This window comes from Amblyraja radiata, chromosome 6 (assembly GCF_010909765.2).
Source record: "Amblyraja radiata isolate CabotCenter1 chromosome 6, sAmbRad1.1.pri, whole genome shotgun sequence".
NCBI classification, from domain to species: Eukaryota; Metazoa; Chordata; class Chondrichthyes; order Rajiformes; family Rajidae; genus Amblyraja; species Amblyraja radiata.
The window spans coordinates 84857472-84877007 of record NC_045961.1 but is presented as its reverse complement, the minus strand read 5'-3'; the positions used below and the strand labels follow the sequence as shown (position 1 = coordinate 84877007).

Below are 19536 nucleotides of genomic sequence, written 5' to 3'. Positions count from 1 at the left end.
AGGGCTGTATATATGGAGAGAGAAAACCTGAGCCAAGCTCATCAAGTAGGAAGGCCATTTACATGAAATTGCTGAATTCAGTATTGCGTACTGAATTGAGTATATGGTGTGAGAACACTATGTTTCTATATCTTTAAATCCTTGTTGCAGCAGACATCCCACAGCCAAACTGGGGCCCTCCCTTGCAACGCCCTGATGATCAGAGAGATTTAGAAACAGGTCAGGTACATGTTGTAAATAATGAAAACATTTACAATTCTTTTAGGATTACAGATGAATTTCATTTCGTAAGTTTTATTTAAGCCATCAACTATACATTAAAATAAAGAACATATCAGATTGTTACTTCACTTTCATTTCATAGCAAAAGGACTTGAGTATAGGAGCAGGGTGTACAGCAGTTGTACAGGGCGTTGGTGAGACCACAACTGGAGTAATGCGTACAGTTTTGGTCTCCAAATCTGAGGAAGGACATTATTGCCATAGAGGGAGTACAGAGAAGGTTCACCAGACTGATTCCTGGGATGTCAGGACTTTCATATGAAGAAAGACTGGATAGACTCGGCTTGTATACGCTAGAATTTAGAAGATTGGGGGGGGATCTTATAGAAACGTACAAAATTCTTAAGGGGTTGGACAGGCTAGATGCAGGAAGATTATTCCCGATGTTGGGGAAGTCCAGAACAAGAGGGTCACAGTTTAAGGATAAGGGGGAAATCTTTTAGGACCGAGATGAGAAAAACATTTTTCACACAGAGAGTGAATCTCTGGAATTCTCTGCCACAGAAGATAGTTGAGGCCAGTTCATTGGCTATATTTAAGAGGGAGTTAGATGTGGCCCTTGTGGCTAAGGGGATCAGAGGGTATGGAGAGAAGGCAGGTACAGGATACTGAGTTGGATGATCAGCCATGATCATATTGAATGGCGGTGCAGGCTCGAAGGGTCGAATGGCCTACTCCTGCACCTATTTTCTATGTTTCTATGTTTGTATGTTTCCTCATAGGTGGGTTGCTTCATTTAATTGGTGCTGTACAAGGAAGGAAGCAAGGGCTCAGCAAGAGGCACAATGCATTCAGGTCTCAGATCGTGGATGATTTGTGCTTCTGTTGCAGTAAACAGATGTGAAGTTAGATGGACCGATATACACTCAGCAGCTAATCTGTCAGAGTTGCCGGCTTGCTGTGCCCGAAAGTGGTTTGATGTTTTAAAAGATAACTTATAGACTCACAGAGCGCAGAAACAAACCCCTCAGCCCAAATCATCTGCCTGAATTCCATATACCCACCACCCTCAGTGAAAAAGTTGTTCTTCAAGTTCCTATTAAATCCTTCCCATCTCATCCTAATCTATAGACAATAGACAATAGGTGCAGGAGTAGGCCATTCAGCCCTTCGAGCCAGCACCGCCATTTCATGTGATCATGGCTGATCATCCCCAATCAGTACCCCGTTCCTGCCTTCTCCCCATTTCCCCTGACTCCGCTATATTTAAGAGCCCTATCTAGCTCTCTCTTGAAAGTATCCAGAGAACCGGCCTCCACAGCCCTCTGAGGCAGAGAATTCCACTGACTCACAACTCTCTGTGTGAAAAAGTGTTTCCTCATCTCCATTCTAAATGGCTTAACCATTATTCGTAAACAGTGGCCCCTGGTTCTGGACTCCCCCAACATCGGGAACATGATTCCTGCCTCTAGCGTGTCCAAACCCTTAATAATCTTATATGTTTCAATAAGATAGCCTCTCATCCTTCTAAACTCCACAGTGTACAAGCCCAGCCGCTCCATTCTCCCAGCATATGACAGTTCTGCTATCCCAGGAATTAACCTTGTAAACCTATGCTGCACTCCCTCAATAGCAATAATGTCCTCCCTCAAATTAGGGGACCAAAACTGCACACAATACTCCAGGTGTGGTCTCACTGGGGCCCTATACAACTACAGGACCACTTTGCTCCTATACTCAACTCCTCTTGTTATAAAGACCAATATGCCATTCACTTTCTTCATTGCCTGCTGTACCTGCATGCTTACTTTCATTGATTGATGAACAAGGATCCCCAGATCCCGTTGTATTTCCCCTTTTCCCAACTTGACACCATTTAGATAATAATCTGCCTTCCTGTTTTTGCTACCAAAGTGGATAACCTCACAATTATTCACATTAAACTGCATCTGCCATGCATCTGTCCACTCACCCAACCTGTCCAAGTCACCCTGCATTCTCATAGCATCCTCCTCACAGTTCACACTGCCGCCCAGCTATGTGTCATCTGCAAATTTGCTAATATTACTTTGAATCCCTTCATCAAAATCATTGATGTATTTTGTAAATAGCTGCGGTCCCAGCACCAAGCCTTGCGGTACCCCAATAGTCACTGCCTGCCATTCTGAAAGGGACCCGTTAATCCCTACACTTTGTTTCCTGTATGCCAACCAATTTTCTATCCATGTCAGCACTCTACCCCCAATACAATCTGCCCTAATTTTGCCCATTAATCTCCTATGTGGGACCTCATCAAATGTTTTCTGAAAGTCCAGGTACATTACATTAACTGGCTCTCCCTTGTCCATTTTCCCAGTTACATCCTTAAAAAATTCCAGATGATTAATCAAGCATGATTTCCCCTTCGTAAATCCATGCTGACTCGGACCGATCCTGTTACTGCTATCGAAATGCGCCGCTATTTCATCTTTTATGATTGACTCCAGCATCTTCCCCACCACCAATGTCAGGCTAACTGGTCTATAATTCCCTGTTTTCTCTCTCCCGCCATTCTTAAAAAGTGGGATAACGTTAGCTACCCTCCAATCCACAGGAACTGATCCTGAATCTATAGAACATTGGAAAATTATCACCAATGCGTCCACAATTTCTAGAGCCACTTCCTTAAGTACCCTGGGATGCAGACCATCGGGCCCTGGGGATTTATCAGCCTTCAGTCCCATCAGTCTACCCAACACCATTTCCTGCCTAATGTGGATGTCCTTCAGTTCCTCTGTCACCCCAGATCCTCTGGCCACTAGTACATCAGGAAGATTGTTTGTGTCCTCCTTAGTAAAGACGGATCCAAAGTACCTGTCCAACTCATCTGCCATTTCCTTGTTCCCTATAATAAATTCACCTTTTTCAGTCTTCAAGGGTCCAACTTTGGTCATAACTAATTTTTTCCTCTTCACATACGTAAAGAAGCTTTCATTATCCTCCTTTATATTATTGACTAGCTTACCTTCGTACCTCATTTTTTCTCCCCGTATTGCTTTAGTTATCGTCTGTTGCCCTTTAAACATTACCCAATCCTCTTGTTTCTCGCTCATCTTTGCTACGTCGTACTTCTTTTTTTTTTTTTATACTGTCCCTGACGTCCCTTGTCAGCCATGGTCGCCCCTTACTCCCCTTGGAATCTTTCTTCCTCTTTGGAATGAACTGATCCTACACCTTCTGTATTATTCCCAGAAATACCTGCCATTGTCATCCCTGCTAGGGGATCTTTCATAGAAACATAGAAAATAGGTGCAGGAGTAGGCCATTCGGCCCTTCGAGCCTGCACCGCCATTCAATATGATCATGGCTGATCATCCAACTCAGTATCCTGTACTTGCCTACTCTCCATACCCCCTGATCCCTTTAGCCACAAGGGCCACATCTAACTCCCTCTTAAATATAGCCAATGAACTGAATATTTCCAGTCAACTTTGGCCAGCTCCTCCCTCATGGCTCCATATTCCCCTTTGTTCAACTGTAACACTGACACCTCTGATTTAACCTTCTCCCTCTCCAATTGTAGATTAAGCCTGACCATATTATGGTCACTACCTCCTAATATCTCCTTAACCTCAAGTTCCTTTATCAAATCGGTTCATTACATAACACTAAATCCAGAATTGCCGTCTCCCTGGTAGGCTCCAATAAAAGCTGTTCTAAGAATTTGAGCTACCCCCATTTGTTATTGATTCCCCTGGGCAAAAGACTCTTCATTCACCCAATCTATTCCCTTCGTGATTTTATACACCTCCATAAGTAGCGATGTTACAAAACTTACCTTCAGCGGTGCTGCAGTTCTGCCACTGGCCGTGTGAGCGACTTTGGCGCCTTTTTTAGCGGGGGGGGGGGATTAAAATGCTGTTTTCTCCTGCCTGTCTGCGGCGGATTTCCTCGGTCTGCTAAGCTGCTGAAGAATAATCGATCCGACTTCCGTTCCCGTTTTTTTTTTTTTAATCGCGAGACAATTTAATAATTTGATTAAAATAAAAAGCGACTTCTAACGCCCTCAACGCCTACAACGTGACGGATCTCAAGAACGGGACAAAACAAAGGGTAAGTCGTATATTTTGCATATAAACTTGCTTCTTGGGATGGCGTTAATCTAATTTTACGTTGCGAAAATGTGATTTGGGCCCCATACGAACCGGCAGTGTTTTTCCTCCCGATATGGAGTTCAAATTCACCGCAAATGCAACGTTCCAATCGATCGCGTTACAGAAAAAGCCACTCGCAAGATGATTTAAATGCTCTTTTCTTTGGACAATCATGTCATAAGAGCATCTAAATCGTCTATATTTTGTGTTATTGTCTATCCATAGTCAATATTTTTATACTAAATATCAGTTTTAGTCCCATGTATTGTGCAAAAATATAAAAATGTTGATTATATTGAGTGGATGTTTCCAGATTAATTTGTGGGAATTAAACATTAAATTCCTTCCATCTGGCATATGAATTCATGACAGTGAGATTTAAAAATCATGTTATATTGTGAATTCTTGTGTGATTGCGATTAGTTTGTTATTTGGATACTTTAGGCTATTTAAAAAATATATCCTTTTCTTAAGAAATGGAATCTACAGTAAATTGTTAATGGGAAAGTAGTGGGCAGAAAGGCATGGCATGCGTAGTCTGAAGACCAAAAACTTGTAGTTTACAAATTGAAAAGTTGAGGAAAAACAAGGTGTACAGAGTTGCTTATTGGTTACAATCTGAGGAGTATGATGATGCTACTGATTATGATATGCCAATGTACCAGCTAGCAACTGATCTTCTCCATAAAGACTTGGTCTATTGCTAGAAATTGTAATTTATTTGCCTATCTGTTACGGACTTACAGCATATAATACAATAATATTAAAGTTCTGATCTTGAGAATATCACATATTTGAATTTTCAAGGCAGTCTGGGTGTTTATTACTATTTCCGTCACAACGGTCAATTTTGTAATTAACTACAATTAGGTAATTAACTAATTATATGCTTTAATTTCAGGTCATCCAAGTAAGATGTTTTATTTTTGTTTCAGAATGCTTCAATCTATAATATCTGAAAATTTCATTCAGTTCTCTTAATTTTGAAGAATGTTATGGGCTTTTGACTGTCCTCGATCACAGCTTTTGTGTTAAGTCAATGCAAAAGCAATAGGGAACATGATGCTAATTTCCGAGTATGAAAATGGCCATAACTTTTTTGATACTGAAGATATGAAAGTGAATTAGGTGTCAAATTAAACTTCTTTTTATGGTTTATCTGATGCGATAAATTGCAGACTTGATTTTTAAAATCTCAAAATTTTGTAACATTGCTACCATAAGCTTCCTGCACTCCAAGGAATTAAATTCTAGCTTTCCCAATCTCTCCCTATAACTCAGTCCCTTAAGTCCTCGCAACATCTTCGTAACTCTTCATTGATCTCTTTTACAGCTTAACAAAGTTCTTAGAGCAGCGTTACCAAAACTGAATCCAATGCTCCAAATCGGCCTCACCAATGTTTTGTACAACTGTAATTCATAATGTCCCATCTTCTATACTAAATACCTGACTGATGAACGTCAATGTACTAAAAGCCTATTTTACTACCCTATCTACCTGTAATGCTACTTTCAAAGAAATGTGTAACTGTACTCCAAGATCCCTGTGATGCTTCAGCCTGGTTTGACTACCAAAATGCAACACCTCACACTTATCTGCATTAAACTCCATCAGCCATTCTGCAGCCCACTTACCCAGCTGAGCACGATCCTGATGTAATTTTTGACAACCATCTCCAATGAGTAAAGATATATTTATTTTAGGGATCGGAGTGAAATGCCAGAATTTCGTACTCAGCATATAAAGCTTAAATTCATACAGATACGACACAGAAATGGACCCTTAAGTCAGCAAATTTCATGCCAAAGGTCAACAACCCCTTTACACAAATTCTCATTAATCCAAATTTTATTTAATTCCATGCTTTTACCAAGCCTTCCAGATTCCGCCATTCACCGACACATGACAGCGGCTAAATCACCTACCAATCCATACAACTTTAGTGTGTGAGAGAAAACTTGAGGGAACCCACGGCAATGTCAAACTCTGCACAGCCGACACCCTGGGTCAGAATGAACTCGGATCTCTGTCAGATGTTCCAATGTGAAGCTTGACCACCAAAGCACAGTAGATCCATAGTGGATTGTATGGCAAGATGGGGCTTGAGGAGTTTAATGCAGATAAGTGCTGGGAGAGGCTGCAGAGATCGGAACCTTGTGACGGATGCTTAATGTCCTCTGAAATAGAAAAATTTAAAGTAAGAAATGGTTCACTTTGTCAGCCTTGCCAACCTTTGAACCCTCATTGGCAGAAGTTGCGACCTAAGGTGGTAGACCCATCCCTGGGCATGTCAGCGGCATCTCAAGGATAGACCGTGGGCATGTCAGATCTATCCGCGGGCACTGACCGATATGTACATTCCACAGTCTCAGGCACACATACATGCCACATTGGGGCAACTAGGCATAAAACAACAAGGGAAGGATGATGAAAATCCTTCCTGAAAATGAAATGCTTGTGAATACCGCATTGTGATTTTATTCTGTAACGCCACGTTTGATTCATCAACAAAATGGCCAAAAAAACAATTTCACAATTTCTGAACAAAGTTTTACTTTATTTGTAATTATTGAGTTTTATAAACAATTATTTCACCTCAAGTACACCTTTTTTTAATTTGACTACATTAACAGCCCTGTACATGTGCGTCCAAACTAGGTATTGTAATGATTCAAACAATGATCTGAGATCCTCAATGTAAATAGTTTGACCAGCGGTTCAGCAATAGTTATGCATAAGGCTTATCTGTAAACTGCTACCCTTGCATGCGGTAGTCCTGGAACTCACCACACTAAACTATGCTAGCTGACCTCCCACTTGTCCACTCTGTAAAATTTCAGTTTGACCCAAACTTTTGGAGCCAATTCCCACACCCATTGATTTTATGTCTCCTTGTCAATCAGCATTCAATATTCATATTTTGATTGTAATGTTCTATTCCCTCTTTCCAGTCCAAACCGATGGCAACACCTTGTCTACACAGATCACCTTCGAATTGTAGAGTCATGCAGCATGGCAACAGGCCCTTCAACCATGATCATAGAGCACCAATTTACACCAATCCCACTATAATATTCTCCCCATGTTCCATCATTTTCTCACATAAATTCCCTCCATTTAACAACACACTAGGGGCAATTCACAGTTGCAAATTAACCTACCAATCTGCAGGTCTTTGTGATATGCGTGGAAACTGGAGCCCCCAGGGGAACCCCATGGGGTCACAGGGAAAATGTGCAGACTCCTTTCATAGAAACATAGAAAATAGGTGCAGGAGTAGGCCATTCGGCCATTCGAGCCTGCACCGCCATTCAATATGATCATGGCTGATCATCCAACTCAGTATCCTGTACCTGCCTTCTCTCCATACCCCCTGATACCTTTAGCCACAAGGGCCACATCTAACTCCCTCTTAAATATAGCCAATGAACTGGCCTCAACTACCTTTTGTGGCAGAGAATTCCAGAGATTTCTCCACCTAGATTTGATACCAAGCCACGTCTGGGACGATTGAGGCGGATGAACAAAAGCTCTGACAAAAAGGCAATCTTTATAATGTGTCTTAAAGAAGAGAAAGTGGGAGAGAGGTAGAGAGGTTTAGGAATTCCAGTGTTTCGGTTCAAGGCAGCAGAAGGCATGTTTGTAAATGGTGAAGCAATAGAAATCAGTAACTCAAAAAGAGAGCAGAATTAGCGGAGGGCACAATTTTTAGGTGTGTAGCATTGATGAATATCACAATATGAAGTTCATAACTGCAGGAATCTCATGGCTTCTCCCTGTTTTCTGTGCATTAGTTTCCTTTGTTCACATTAAGGTTACCTAAAAGGCCACACTCTCAAAAATTAGCATATAATGTCTGTGAGTTGGCAAATGTTGATGCATTTAACACAGTTTTGGCTAATTTCATGAGCAATTGGCTCAAATTGGGATTTTATAGAAAACAATCTATGTATTATGACATAAGTGCCTAGTTTAGATTTATTGCTGGTCAAAGGACTTGATTTGTTTGGCAAATCTGCTATGACATGTCATCAAGTCCATTGTTGGGACAAACACAATGTGAGTTCATGTTGGAAAGGTCCAAATATCAAGCATTTGTGCAAAAACAATTAAAATAGCAAAGTCAAGGTGGAAACACTGAAAAGGTCAGGTGGAGTCAGCGAAACAAAGTTAATGTTTCAAGTGTGGACTCTTTGTCAGAATTGGGAATGAGACAAGTGGAGCTCATTAAGGTGGAGGGAAAATGTGGGGAATGCTCATTAAGGTGGAGGGGAAATGGGGAAGGGGGAATGTCTCCGACAGGTAAACTTGGGGCAACTGTGGGGATAAACTGTGAACATGTTGTCGAGTCAATGAGTGAATGGGAGAAATGGGAGGATGAGCACAGACCAATGAATGTGGGAGTTGGGAAATGCAAAGCAGAAGAACCAGCACAGCAGGTCAGGCTGGGCGTGCCCTCCATTCCTAGAGGCAATTAAATGGGAAAAAAAACAAGCTGCTAATATCTCAGATGGATAATTGATACAGATGGAAATCGAGATATCGAAAGTCGTAGAATAATGTGTTCCTGATGGCTTCAACATGTCCAGATGGAAGATGAAGTGCTGTTCTTCAAGCTTATGTTGGGCCTCTTATGTGACAGTAGGAGGGTACAGCCTAATATGTTAGAGTGTGCTTGGGATGGGGAATGGGGAGTGGCTGAGAGAGATACTGCTGGCTATGAATAAACTTGGAGAACAGGGAGAATTATTGAAAAGGGTAAATAAAAGATTGAGAAAAAGAGTGAGAAACAGTAAGCAAAAGAAGTGAGAGTGGGAAAGAGTAAGCAAAGAGAAAGAAAAAGAAAGCAGGAGAGAGAAAAACAAGAGAATGCAAGAGAGAAAAAAGGAGGAAGAAGGGTTCTAAAATTTCACGATTAACATAATTGAGCTAGTGTAGAAACAACAATCTGTATCAAGGTAACAACTTTATTGGCCAACTTGCATTCAATTTGAGACATCAGATACCAATGTGCCATTAAAATCAATTATGTTGCACCTTTGAAAACTTGTATACCTTAATATTGACATTATGACACTCCCTTTGGCATATATCTTTTAGTGATTCATACAGTAAATATGCACTTGATGCCACAACATAATCAACTCTTACAAATTTTAAATCGGGTAACCCTTTTTCTGGCCAAAAATAACTCTGATTGTTATGCTGCACAGTAAGTACCAGTCAACGTGTATATATTGAGCATTGAAGTCAGATACACAGTCCTTCAACTCAGCCATTCGTTGTCAGTGCTGGAGCAGGAAACTGGTGGCCATATTAAGATCATTGTTTGAAGCTCTCAGTGCTTGCAAGACATCTACACGAGAAAACCCCATCTCCATCAGTCTTGCCACCTGTGAAAGACAAACAAGACCAACAGATTAAATATAACCTTAATTGAATTGAATTGAATTGATAGAATTTATTGCCACACAACCAGGGTCGGTGGAATTTTGGGTTGTCAGCAGCGGTACAATAATAAAGAACACACAACCACAATAAAAAATATAACACAAACATCCACCACAGCATTCATCACTGTGGTGGAAGGCACAGAACTTGGCCAGACCTCCTCCATTTCCCCTCGTGGTCGGGACCTCCACCCTCCGCAGCCATTGCTGCGGGCGTCCAGATGGTAAGGGACAAAGTCAAAGTCAAGGTAAGTCCAGGATCAGCTCTTCCCCACCGGAGACCGCGGCTTCAGGCTGGTGTAGGCCGCAGGCCGGCGGTCGAAGATTTAAGGTTCCCGCCGCGCCGCAGCCAGAAGCACCGCAGACTGCAGGGTCGGCGGTCGAAGCTACCCTCCAGGGGTGATGGTAAGTCCGCGCCGGATCCGCGGTAGAAGTTGGCCGCGGGCCGGCAGTGATGGCTTCTTCTTCCCCCGGGTCCCCCACGAGGGATCCCGGGCTGTAGACGCTGCGCCAGCTGGAGCTGTACAGACCGCGCGCGGCTTCAGGCTGCCGGCTGCCCCGGGCCAGCGAAACGGAGCGCTCCCCTCCAGCGAGGGCTCACCCGCTCCACACCGAGAGTCCACGCTGCGCCCGCCGCTGAAGTCCCGGGCGCGTCTCCGTGGAAAGGCCGCGCCGATCCTTGCTGTTAGGCCACGGTGGAGGCGACCTGAAAAAAGTCGCCTCTCCGTGGAGGAGGCGGCCGAAACGGTTTCCCCCTCACCACCCCCCACACAAAACACACCAAGAAACATTAAAAACATACTTTAAAACATACTAAAAAAATTAAAAAAGTTGAAAAAACTAACGCGCTGCTGACAGGCTGCTGCCACTGCAGCGCCCCCTACCTACCTAACACAACACAATACAATATACAATACAATATTTATTACATGTCATTTGAACCTCAGTGAGGCTCAAACGAAACTCCGTTTCCACAGCCATACAAACAAAGACAATTTCCTACAAGACATACACACAATTCAATTCACACAAACATCCATCACAGTGAATCTCCTCATCACTGTGATGGAAGGCAAAGTCTTTTCTCTCCCCTGCACCATTTCTCTCCCGATGTTGAAGCCCCAGGCGGGCGTTGGTAAGTTCCACGGCCATTTAAGGCCGCGCCAGGCGACGTACGACCCCGCTCCAGACCCAAAAGTCAAAAGTGGGTGCTTTTGAGTATGGAGTTGTAGGATTTAGACCTAGCAATGATGAAGGACGACATATATATTTCCAAGTCAAGTTGGTATTCGAATTACAGGGCATTCTGTAGGTTTTTGGTGTGGCTTTTGTTCTCCTTGGTGGAAGAGGACGTGGGTTTTGGAAGAACACTGGAAGCTTGATTATATGTCCTGCACTGGGTCGGTGCCTCTATCTGAAGAAGGGTCTTGACCCGAAACATCACCCATTCCTTCTCTCCAGAGATGCTGCCTGTCCCGCTGAGTTACTCCAGCTTTTTGTGTCTATCCTCTATCTGCCTAATTCGAACCACTCAGCATGGTGGGCAACTATTTGGTCCATGTGTCATCTTCTTGAAAGGGGAATCTAATCAGTATTATGCTCTTGCTTTTCCCCTCAAGCAGCTCACTCCCTTTCAAAGATTGCTGTCGAATCTGCCTCCATCTCCCCTCCTGGCAGCACATTACAGGTTCTGGATGAAATAAATATTCTAACTTACAGCACCCTCAAATGTTTATCTTTGAATATGAGTATTCATTATGGAAAAGAACAACCTGCATGTATTTAATGTTTTTTTTATGCAGTACAATCTCCTTATATATTCACTTACAGGGTATGAGCATCACTGGCAAGGCCCTTGGTTTGGGTGGGCAAAATACCTGTAGGGTTTTGGTGTGGCTTTTGTTCTCCTTGGTGGAAGAGGACGTGGGTTTTGGAAGTATTGGCAGTTGTCATGTTGGTGAGTGTTTGCTGTGTATTTTTCAGATGGTTCACATAAAAACACAGTTCATCCGTGATGGAGGAAATCATTGTTTTGGATGGTGATTGGAGGTGTTACTAGCTAAAGAGTCATAGAGTCATACAGCAGGAAACTGACCCCTCAGTCCATATTGACCATGCTGAGCAAGATGCCCATTAATGCTAGTCCCATCAGCCAGTGTTTGGCTCATATCCTTCTAAACCCTTCCTATCCATGAACTTGCCCAAATGTATTTTCAATAGTACCTGCCTCAACTACCTCCTCAGGCAGCTCATTCCATATACACCCCACACAAAAAAATCCTCCGTCAGGTTCCTATTCAATCATTTCTCTCTCACCTTAAACCTATGTGCTCTGATTCTTGATTCTGTCTATTCTGGGTAAGATTTATTTGGCTATTTCAGAAAGCAGTTAAGTGGGGGCGGAACAGTGGTGCAGCGGTAGAGTTGCAGCCTTACAATGACAGAGACCTGGTTCGATCCTAACTATAGGCGCTGTCGGCAAGGAGTTTGTACGTTCACCCTGTGACCGCATGGGTTTTCTTTGGGTGCTCTGGTATTCTCTCACACTTCAAAGACATACAGATTTTGTCAGTTAACTAGCTTTGGTAGAATGGTAAATTGTCCATAATGATAGTATACAGGGTGATCGCTGGTCGGCATGGACTTGGTGGGCCAAAGGGCCCATTTTCCTCGCTGTATCTCTAAATCTAAACCAATTTAGAGAAAATCTGGGGTCACATGTAGACCAGTATGGACAAGGACGGTATATTTGTTTTGCTGATGCAATTACTTCCCTTAATATTCTTTCTCTCTCCTCTTATATGCCACTTGAAACTTACTTTATTGACTGGCAGTGTTATACAATTGTAGATTGTTGTTATGAATATAAATATAAATCTATCTTTTGGTATTCGATCGGGAGCTAAAGCACAGAGGTGGATGGATGATCTGAAAATTTAAGCGTACCGTAATTTCATGCAAGTGAAGACGTTTTTTTGTGTGAATCGCACACATAAAAAAGGTTGCAGTCCCTATGAATAAAGCATGAGAGAGAAGTGTACACGCTACAGTGGTTACTCAGTGCAATGAAACCTACTGCTCACAATGTACTGGAAGTGCGATAAGGGACTTTTCAACAAAGTGTTGGACGTATCAAAACTGGCTTTTTGTATAGGAGAAATTCGTAACTACTCAAAATTTTCTGACGAGTCAATTAGGACAAGATCTTAATGGCCTCCCACATCCCCATTTCACAAAAGCTCTTGTTAATCTGTATAGCTATCTACCAGCAGCAGAGGGCAGTAATACTGCGACCCAAACATTGCAATTCAGCTGCAAAATGTACGGCTACACTGCAGAGTATAAGGCTTCTTCCAAGGAAACGTCACCAAGTTATCAAAATAGAAGAATCTGATACTTTAAGAATAAAACTCCATCATTCCTCCCACCTCTGAATTTCGGAGACCCAATTTGTCAGAGACCTCAGGGACGAGGAAGTAGTTTGCAAATCATCCCCAACCACAGTGAAACATACCTTGACGACTGGAGGTTAAAGAGTGCATGTCAGTAAGATTGTTACTTAAGGGGACAACATAAAGATATATAGCAAAGAGTATCTGTCAAAAATGAACAATTTGGTTAAGACAGAAAATTAGCAAGTAATGTTTTAGTTTAGTTTAGTTTAATTTATTGTCGCGTGTACCAGGGTACAATGAAACGCTTTTGGTGCGTGCTAACCAGTCAGTGGAAAGACAATACATGATTATAATCAAGCCATTTATAGTGTACAGATAGACACATGATAAAGGGAATAACGTGAATAACATTCAGTGCAAGATAAAGCAAGTCAAATCCGATCAAAGATAGTCTGAGGTTCTCCAATGAGATAGACAGTAGTTCAGGACTGCTCTCTGGTTGTGGTTCAGGATGGTTCAGTTGCCTGATAACAGCTGGTGTGCTAAGGAAGTAAAGACTTTGGTAAAACCCCAGTCAAGTACCAATGGACTTTACTTTCCTGTTACATTGTAACTTTGGGAGGGCAAGGGGATAACTTCAAAGAGGTCAACTCTCAACATAATACCAGCCAAAGTTGGCAAGTCCACCATCTAAGAACCTAAAAAATAAAAATAGTCAGCTATTGCCCCTTGGACGTGCTCCACAGTTCAGTGAGCGAAATCTCACTAGTAAGCGCTGGCAATTCTTTGGCAAAATAAAACTTAGAACAGCACAGCACAGCACAAGAGCAGGTACATTGGCCCACAATGTTGGTGCCGGACATGATGCCAAGACTTACTCTAATCTGCCTAGCTCTGCACTATTTCCAGATTAATGACATCCTTCGTATAGAAGGGTGATTAAAACAGAACACAACGCTAAATTGCGGCCTCATCAGCATGTTGTACAAGTGTAACATAACATCCCAACTTCCCAAGGCTGAAAGCTTTCTCGCTGACTCTATCAACCTATGATGCCTCTATCACGGAACAATGCACCTTCACTCTGAGATCCCTCTGCTTTATAACATTCCCTAGGGCCCTGCCATTCACTGTGAAGGTCCTGGGCTGGTTTGACTTCCAAAATACAATACAATACAATTCAATTTATTGTCAAAAAATGCAACACCTCACATTTATCTGCATCCATTAGCCATTCCTTAGCTCACTTGCGCTGCTGATCAAGATCCTGCTGTAATTTTGATAGCCATTTTCACTATCTATGATATCACTCACTTTACTTTAGAATAGCTGGTGACCCTAATAACATCATACAATTTAGGAAGTGATTTAATAAGAAAGAAAATCTTAAATCATAAATATGAAATAATCTAATGGGGAATTTTATGATCTTAAATTAGACCATAAGATCATAAATCATGGGAGCAAATTTAGACCATTCGGCAGATCGAGTCTGTTCCACCATTCGATCGTGGTTGGTCTATAGTTCTCTCTCAACCTATTCTCCTGCCTTCTCCTCGTAACTTTTGATGTCTTTACGAATCAAGAACAACAATCTCTGCTTTAAAAACACCCAATATCTAATAAGATATATCTGGCGTACTATTGTATTGTAATTTACTGAACTTCTAATAAATATATATTTTTTTTTAAACCCCCTCAAAAAAAAAATATCTGGGCCCACACAGTTGTCTGTGGCAATGAATTTACCAATTCCACAGATTCACCATCCTCTGGCTAAAGAAATTCCTCCTCATCTCCATTCTAAAGCTACGTTCTTTCATTCTGATGTTTTGCCCTCTGCTTCTAGACTCTCTCATTACTGGAAACATATTTTCCATGTCCACTCTATCTCAGCCATTCAATTTCAGAACCAGCAAACACCCTCATATGTTAACCCAAACACAAGTTCACAAGTTATAGGAGTAGAATTAGGTCATTCGGCCCATCGAGTCTACTCCGCCATTCAATCATGGCTCATCTCTGCCTCCTAATCCCATTTTCCTGCCTTATCCCCTTAACCCCACAACATCATCCTTGGGATCATTCCCATGAGATTCAAGATTCAAGATTCAATGTAATTGTCACATGTACCAATTAAGATACAGTGAAATTTGAGTTACCTTACAGACATACTAAGTAAAACGCAAAAATACACACAGCACATAAAATAAAGTTTAACATGAACATCCACCACAGTGGAATCAACATTCCTCACTGTGATGGAAGGCAATAACGTTCAGTCTTATTCCTCCTTTGTTCAGCTGTGGTCGGGGCCTTTGAACGGGGCCGTTGCCGTTGCCAACGGTCCACTGTTCAAGCCTTAGGTTTAGTGGGTTATGGGTCAAACGCATGCAGGTGGGACTACTTTGGGAGGGGCACTTTGGTCGGCATAGGCAAGCTGGGGCCAGAGGGGCTGTTTCTGTGCTGTAGAACTCTATGACCTTCTCTGGACCCTACATTCTGGATGCCATTAGTTACATCTCTCATTGGCTGGCCCTTTCATTGTATTTCCTACAGTGTTGGTTGTTTTTTGGAAGGTTGTGAAATTTGAGTGCTGTGGATATATAAATTCAGTGACCTGCCAAAAAAACGATCTGTGTTTCAGGGGCTAGAATGCCATGAACATTTTAGCTTTCCTGTTGGAATGTCTGTTACAAAGGAATAAAGTATCGATGATCAAAAAAAAAATGCCAAGGCTGGAAATGAGAAACGAAAACAGAAACATAGGATAAAACGGTGCCTGACTAAGGATTGCAGGACTAAAATGTGGAGTGTATAAGAAGGAACTGCAGATGCTGGTTTAAACTGAAGATAGACACTAAAAGCTGTAGTAGTGGGACAGGGAGCATCTCTGGAGAGAAGGAATGGATAATGTTTTGGGTCGAGACCCTTCTTGGAGTGTTTCTCTTTCGACTCATGCTGCCTGACAAGCTGAGATTTTCCATCATTTTCTGTTTCTGTTAAAGTATTGAGGAAATGCATTCAAATTATACCACAAGGCCGATAGTTAAATGATACATATTTATAGCCTGAGAAGCTGAGATTTTCCATCATTTTCTGTTTCTGTTAAAGTATTGAGGAAATGCATTCAAATTATACCACAAGGCCAATATTTAAATGATACATATTTATACATTTGCCTCTGCAAGTTCAGTTCTGTTGACGTCAGTATAGCCATATTATGAAACTGGAGGACATTTCTTGGTCACTTCGGCTTTGTTACATATGAATAAGATACATTTCTAATCCAGTCAATTTTACAGTTTGTAATATTCTGGGCCTAATATCATTTAACGACTTTAGACCATCACAATTGCTTCCATCTTCCCGGTAAGGACTACAGCAGAGAAAGAGTAGGCCCTTGCTTGGTATGGAGATTCTTGCTTTCCAATGGTGGTTTACACCTTTAGACTTGAGAGATACAAGCATGGAAACAGGCTCTTTTGCCCACTGAGTCCGTGTCGACCAGTGATCACATAGTGATACCAGTGACACTTGCACTATCCTTACACACTATGGACAATTTACAGAAGCCAATTAAACTACAAAGCTGTACGTCTTTGGAGTGTGGGAGGAAGACGGAGCATCCAGAGAAAACCCATGCAGTCACAGGGAGAACGTACAAACACTGTACAGACAGTACCCGTAGTCAGGATCGAACCTGGGTTGCTGGCGCAGTAAGGCAGCAACTCTATCGCTGCACACTGCAGAGCCCAACACTTCTGCTGTTCATCCACTGCACAACTCTCCTCCCCAGCCTGAGATCATCCACCTAAAGTGCCAAAACCTACCTGATCTCTCGGTTGCTAAACACTTTAACTCCCCCTCCCATTCCCACACTGACCTTTCTGTCCATTGTCAGAGTGAGGCCCAGTACAAATTGGAGGAACAGCACCTCATATTTCGCTTGGGCAGCTTACACCCCAGCGGTATGAACATTGACTTCTCTAACTTCAAGTAACCCTTGATTTTCCTCTCTCTCCATCCCTCCCCCTTCCCAGTTCTCCGACCAGACTTACTGTCTCTGACTACATTTTATCTCTGCTTTGTTAAGGGCCTGTACCACTTGGGCGCCATTTGCGCGTCACGCAGATGGCGAGCAAAGATTTTGTACATCTCAAAATCCTGGGGCACCGCGCGCAACTGCCTATGTCACTACGCACACGTAATGCGCACCATGCGCGCATCACGTGCGCAGCATGACACGACACGTAGATGATGTTGCGTAAATTACGCAAAAATGACGCCCAAGTGGGACTGACCCTTTACCTTCTCCCAGATAACAATGATCTATTCTACATTTTTCTTGATCTCCATCCTGTTTTCCTCACACTTCCTTATCTATGTATCTCCCTCTCCCCTGACATTAGTCTGAAGAAGGGTCTCGAGCCGAAACGTCATCCATTCCTTCTCTCCAGAGATGCTGCCTGTCCCGCTGAGTTACTCCAGCATTTTGTGTCTATCTTTGGTTTAAACCACATCTGCAGTTCTTTGCTACTCTGAGATCTTCCATTCCATGTCTGGGAAATGGATGATGCCTTCTCTGTCTAGTTTGCCATATTATTGCTGCTTAGTGGCGCTAGCAGTTACACCTCGTTTGGACTCTTGAAAACCCCTTCTTGTCTTACACCATAATCTCTATGGTTCTTCCTAACAAACATTAATTTCTTTCCCTCCTGAAGCTTCCCCTGCCCTTTCATAGCGTAGCTTCTCACTGCCTTAAAAAGTATCCAACTTCGCTTCTGACATGAAATCTCTTTCTGTCCCTTCATAGATGCTGCCTGACTTGCTGAGTGGTTCCAGCATTTTCTGATTTTACTTTGGATTTCCACCTTTTGAAGCACTTTTCCTCAAGAAAAACCAGATATGTGCAACATCGCTGATCAGTGAAAAAGAGATACAGCAGAAACATAAAAACATAGAAAATAGGTGCAGGAGTAGGCCATTCGGCCCTTCGAGCCTGCACCGCCATTCAATATGATCATGGCTGATCATCCAACTCAGTATCCTGTACCTGCCTTCTCTCCATACCCCCTGATCCCTTTAGCCACAAGGGCCACATCTAACTCCCTCTTAAATATAGCCAATGAACTGGCCTCAACTACCTTCTGCGGCAGAGAATTCCAGAGATTCACCACTCTCTGTGTGAAAAAAGTTTTCCTCATCTCGGTCCTAAAAGATTTCCCCCTTATCCTTAAACTGTGACCCCTTGTTCTGGACTTCCCCAACATCGGGAACAATCTTCCTGCATCTAGCCTGTCCAACCCCCCCCCCCCCCTCCCTCAATCTTCTAAATTCTAGCGAGTACAAACCGAGTCTATCCAGTCTTTCTTCATATGAAAGTCCTGACATCCCAGGAATCAGTCTAGTGAACCTTCTCTGTACTCCCTCTATGGCAAGAAGGTCTTTCCTCAGATTAGGTGACCAAAACTGTACACAATACTCCAGGTGTGGTCTCACCAAGACCCTGTACAACTGCAGTAGAACCTCCCTGCTCCTATACTCAAATCCTTTTGCTATGAATGCTAACATACCATTCGCCTTCTTCACTGCCTGCTGCACCTGCATGCCTACTTTTAATGACTGGTGTACCATGACACCCAGGTCTCGTTGCATCTCCCCCTTTCCTAATCGGCCACCATTCAGATAATAATCTACTTTCCTGTTTTTGCCACCAAAGTGGATAACCTCACATTTATCCACATTATACTGCATCTGCCATGCATTTGCCCACTCACCCAGCCTATCCAAGTCACCTTGCAGCCTCCTAGCATCCTCCTCACAGCTAACACTGCCCTCCAGGTTCGTGTCATCCGCAAACTTGGAGATGTTGCATTCAATTCCCTCGTCCAAATCATTAATATATATCGTAAATAGCTGGGGTCCCAGAACTGAGCCTTGCGGTACCCCACTAGTCACTGCCTGCCATTGTGAAAAGGACCCGTTTACTCCTACTCTTTGCTTCCTGTCTGCCAACCAGTTCTCTATCCACATCAATACTGAACCCCCAATACCGTGTGCTTTAAGTTTGTATACTAATCTCTTATGTGGGACCTTGTCGAAAGCCTTCTGAAAGTCCAGATATAACACATCCACTGGTTCTCCCTTATCCACTCTACTAGTTATATCCTCGAAAAATGCTATAAGATTCGTCAGACATGATTTACCCTTCATAAATCCATGCTGACTTTGTCCAATGATTTCACCACTTTCCAAATATGCTGCTATCCCATCTTTAATAACTGATTCTAGCAGTTTCCCCACTACCGACATTAGACTAACTGGTCTGTAAT

The 19536-nt window shown here is 42.6% G+C and overlaps 1 protein-coding gene across 1 annotated transcript in view; it reads right to left on the bottom strand.

The window, feature by feature from the left end:
* Nucleotides 1-9305: 9305 nt before the first annotated feature.
* ubac2 (UBA domain containing 2) overlaps nucleotides 9306-19536 on the bottom strand; it is a 202054-nt gene continuing 191823 nt past the window's right edge. Inside the window, exon 9 of the mRNA XM_033023082.1 lies at nucleotides 9306-9749. Coding sequence (XP_032878973.1) covers nucleotides 9642-9749 — 108 coding nt within the window. The 3' untranslated portion in view covers nucleotides 9306-9641. The remainder of the gene's footprint in view (nucleotides 9750-19536) is intronic.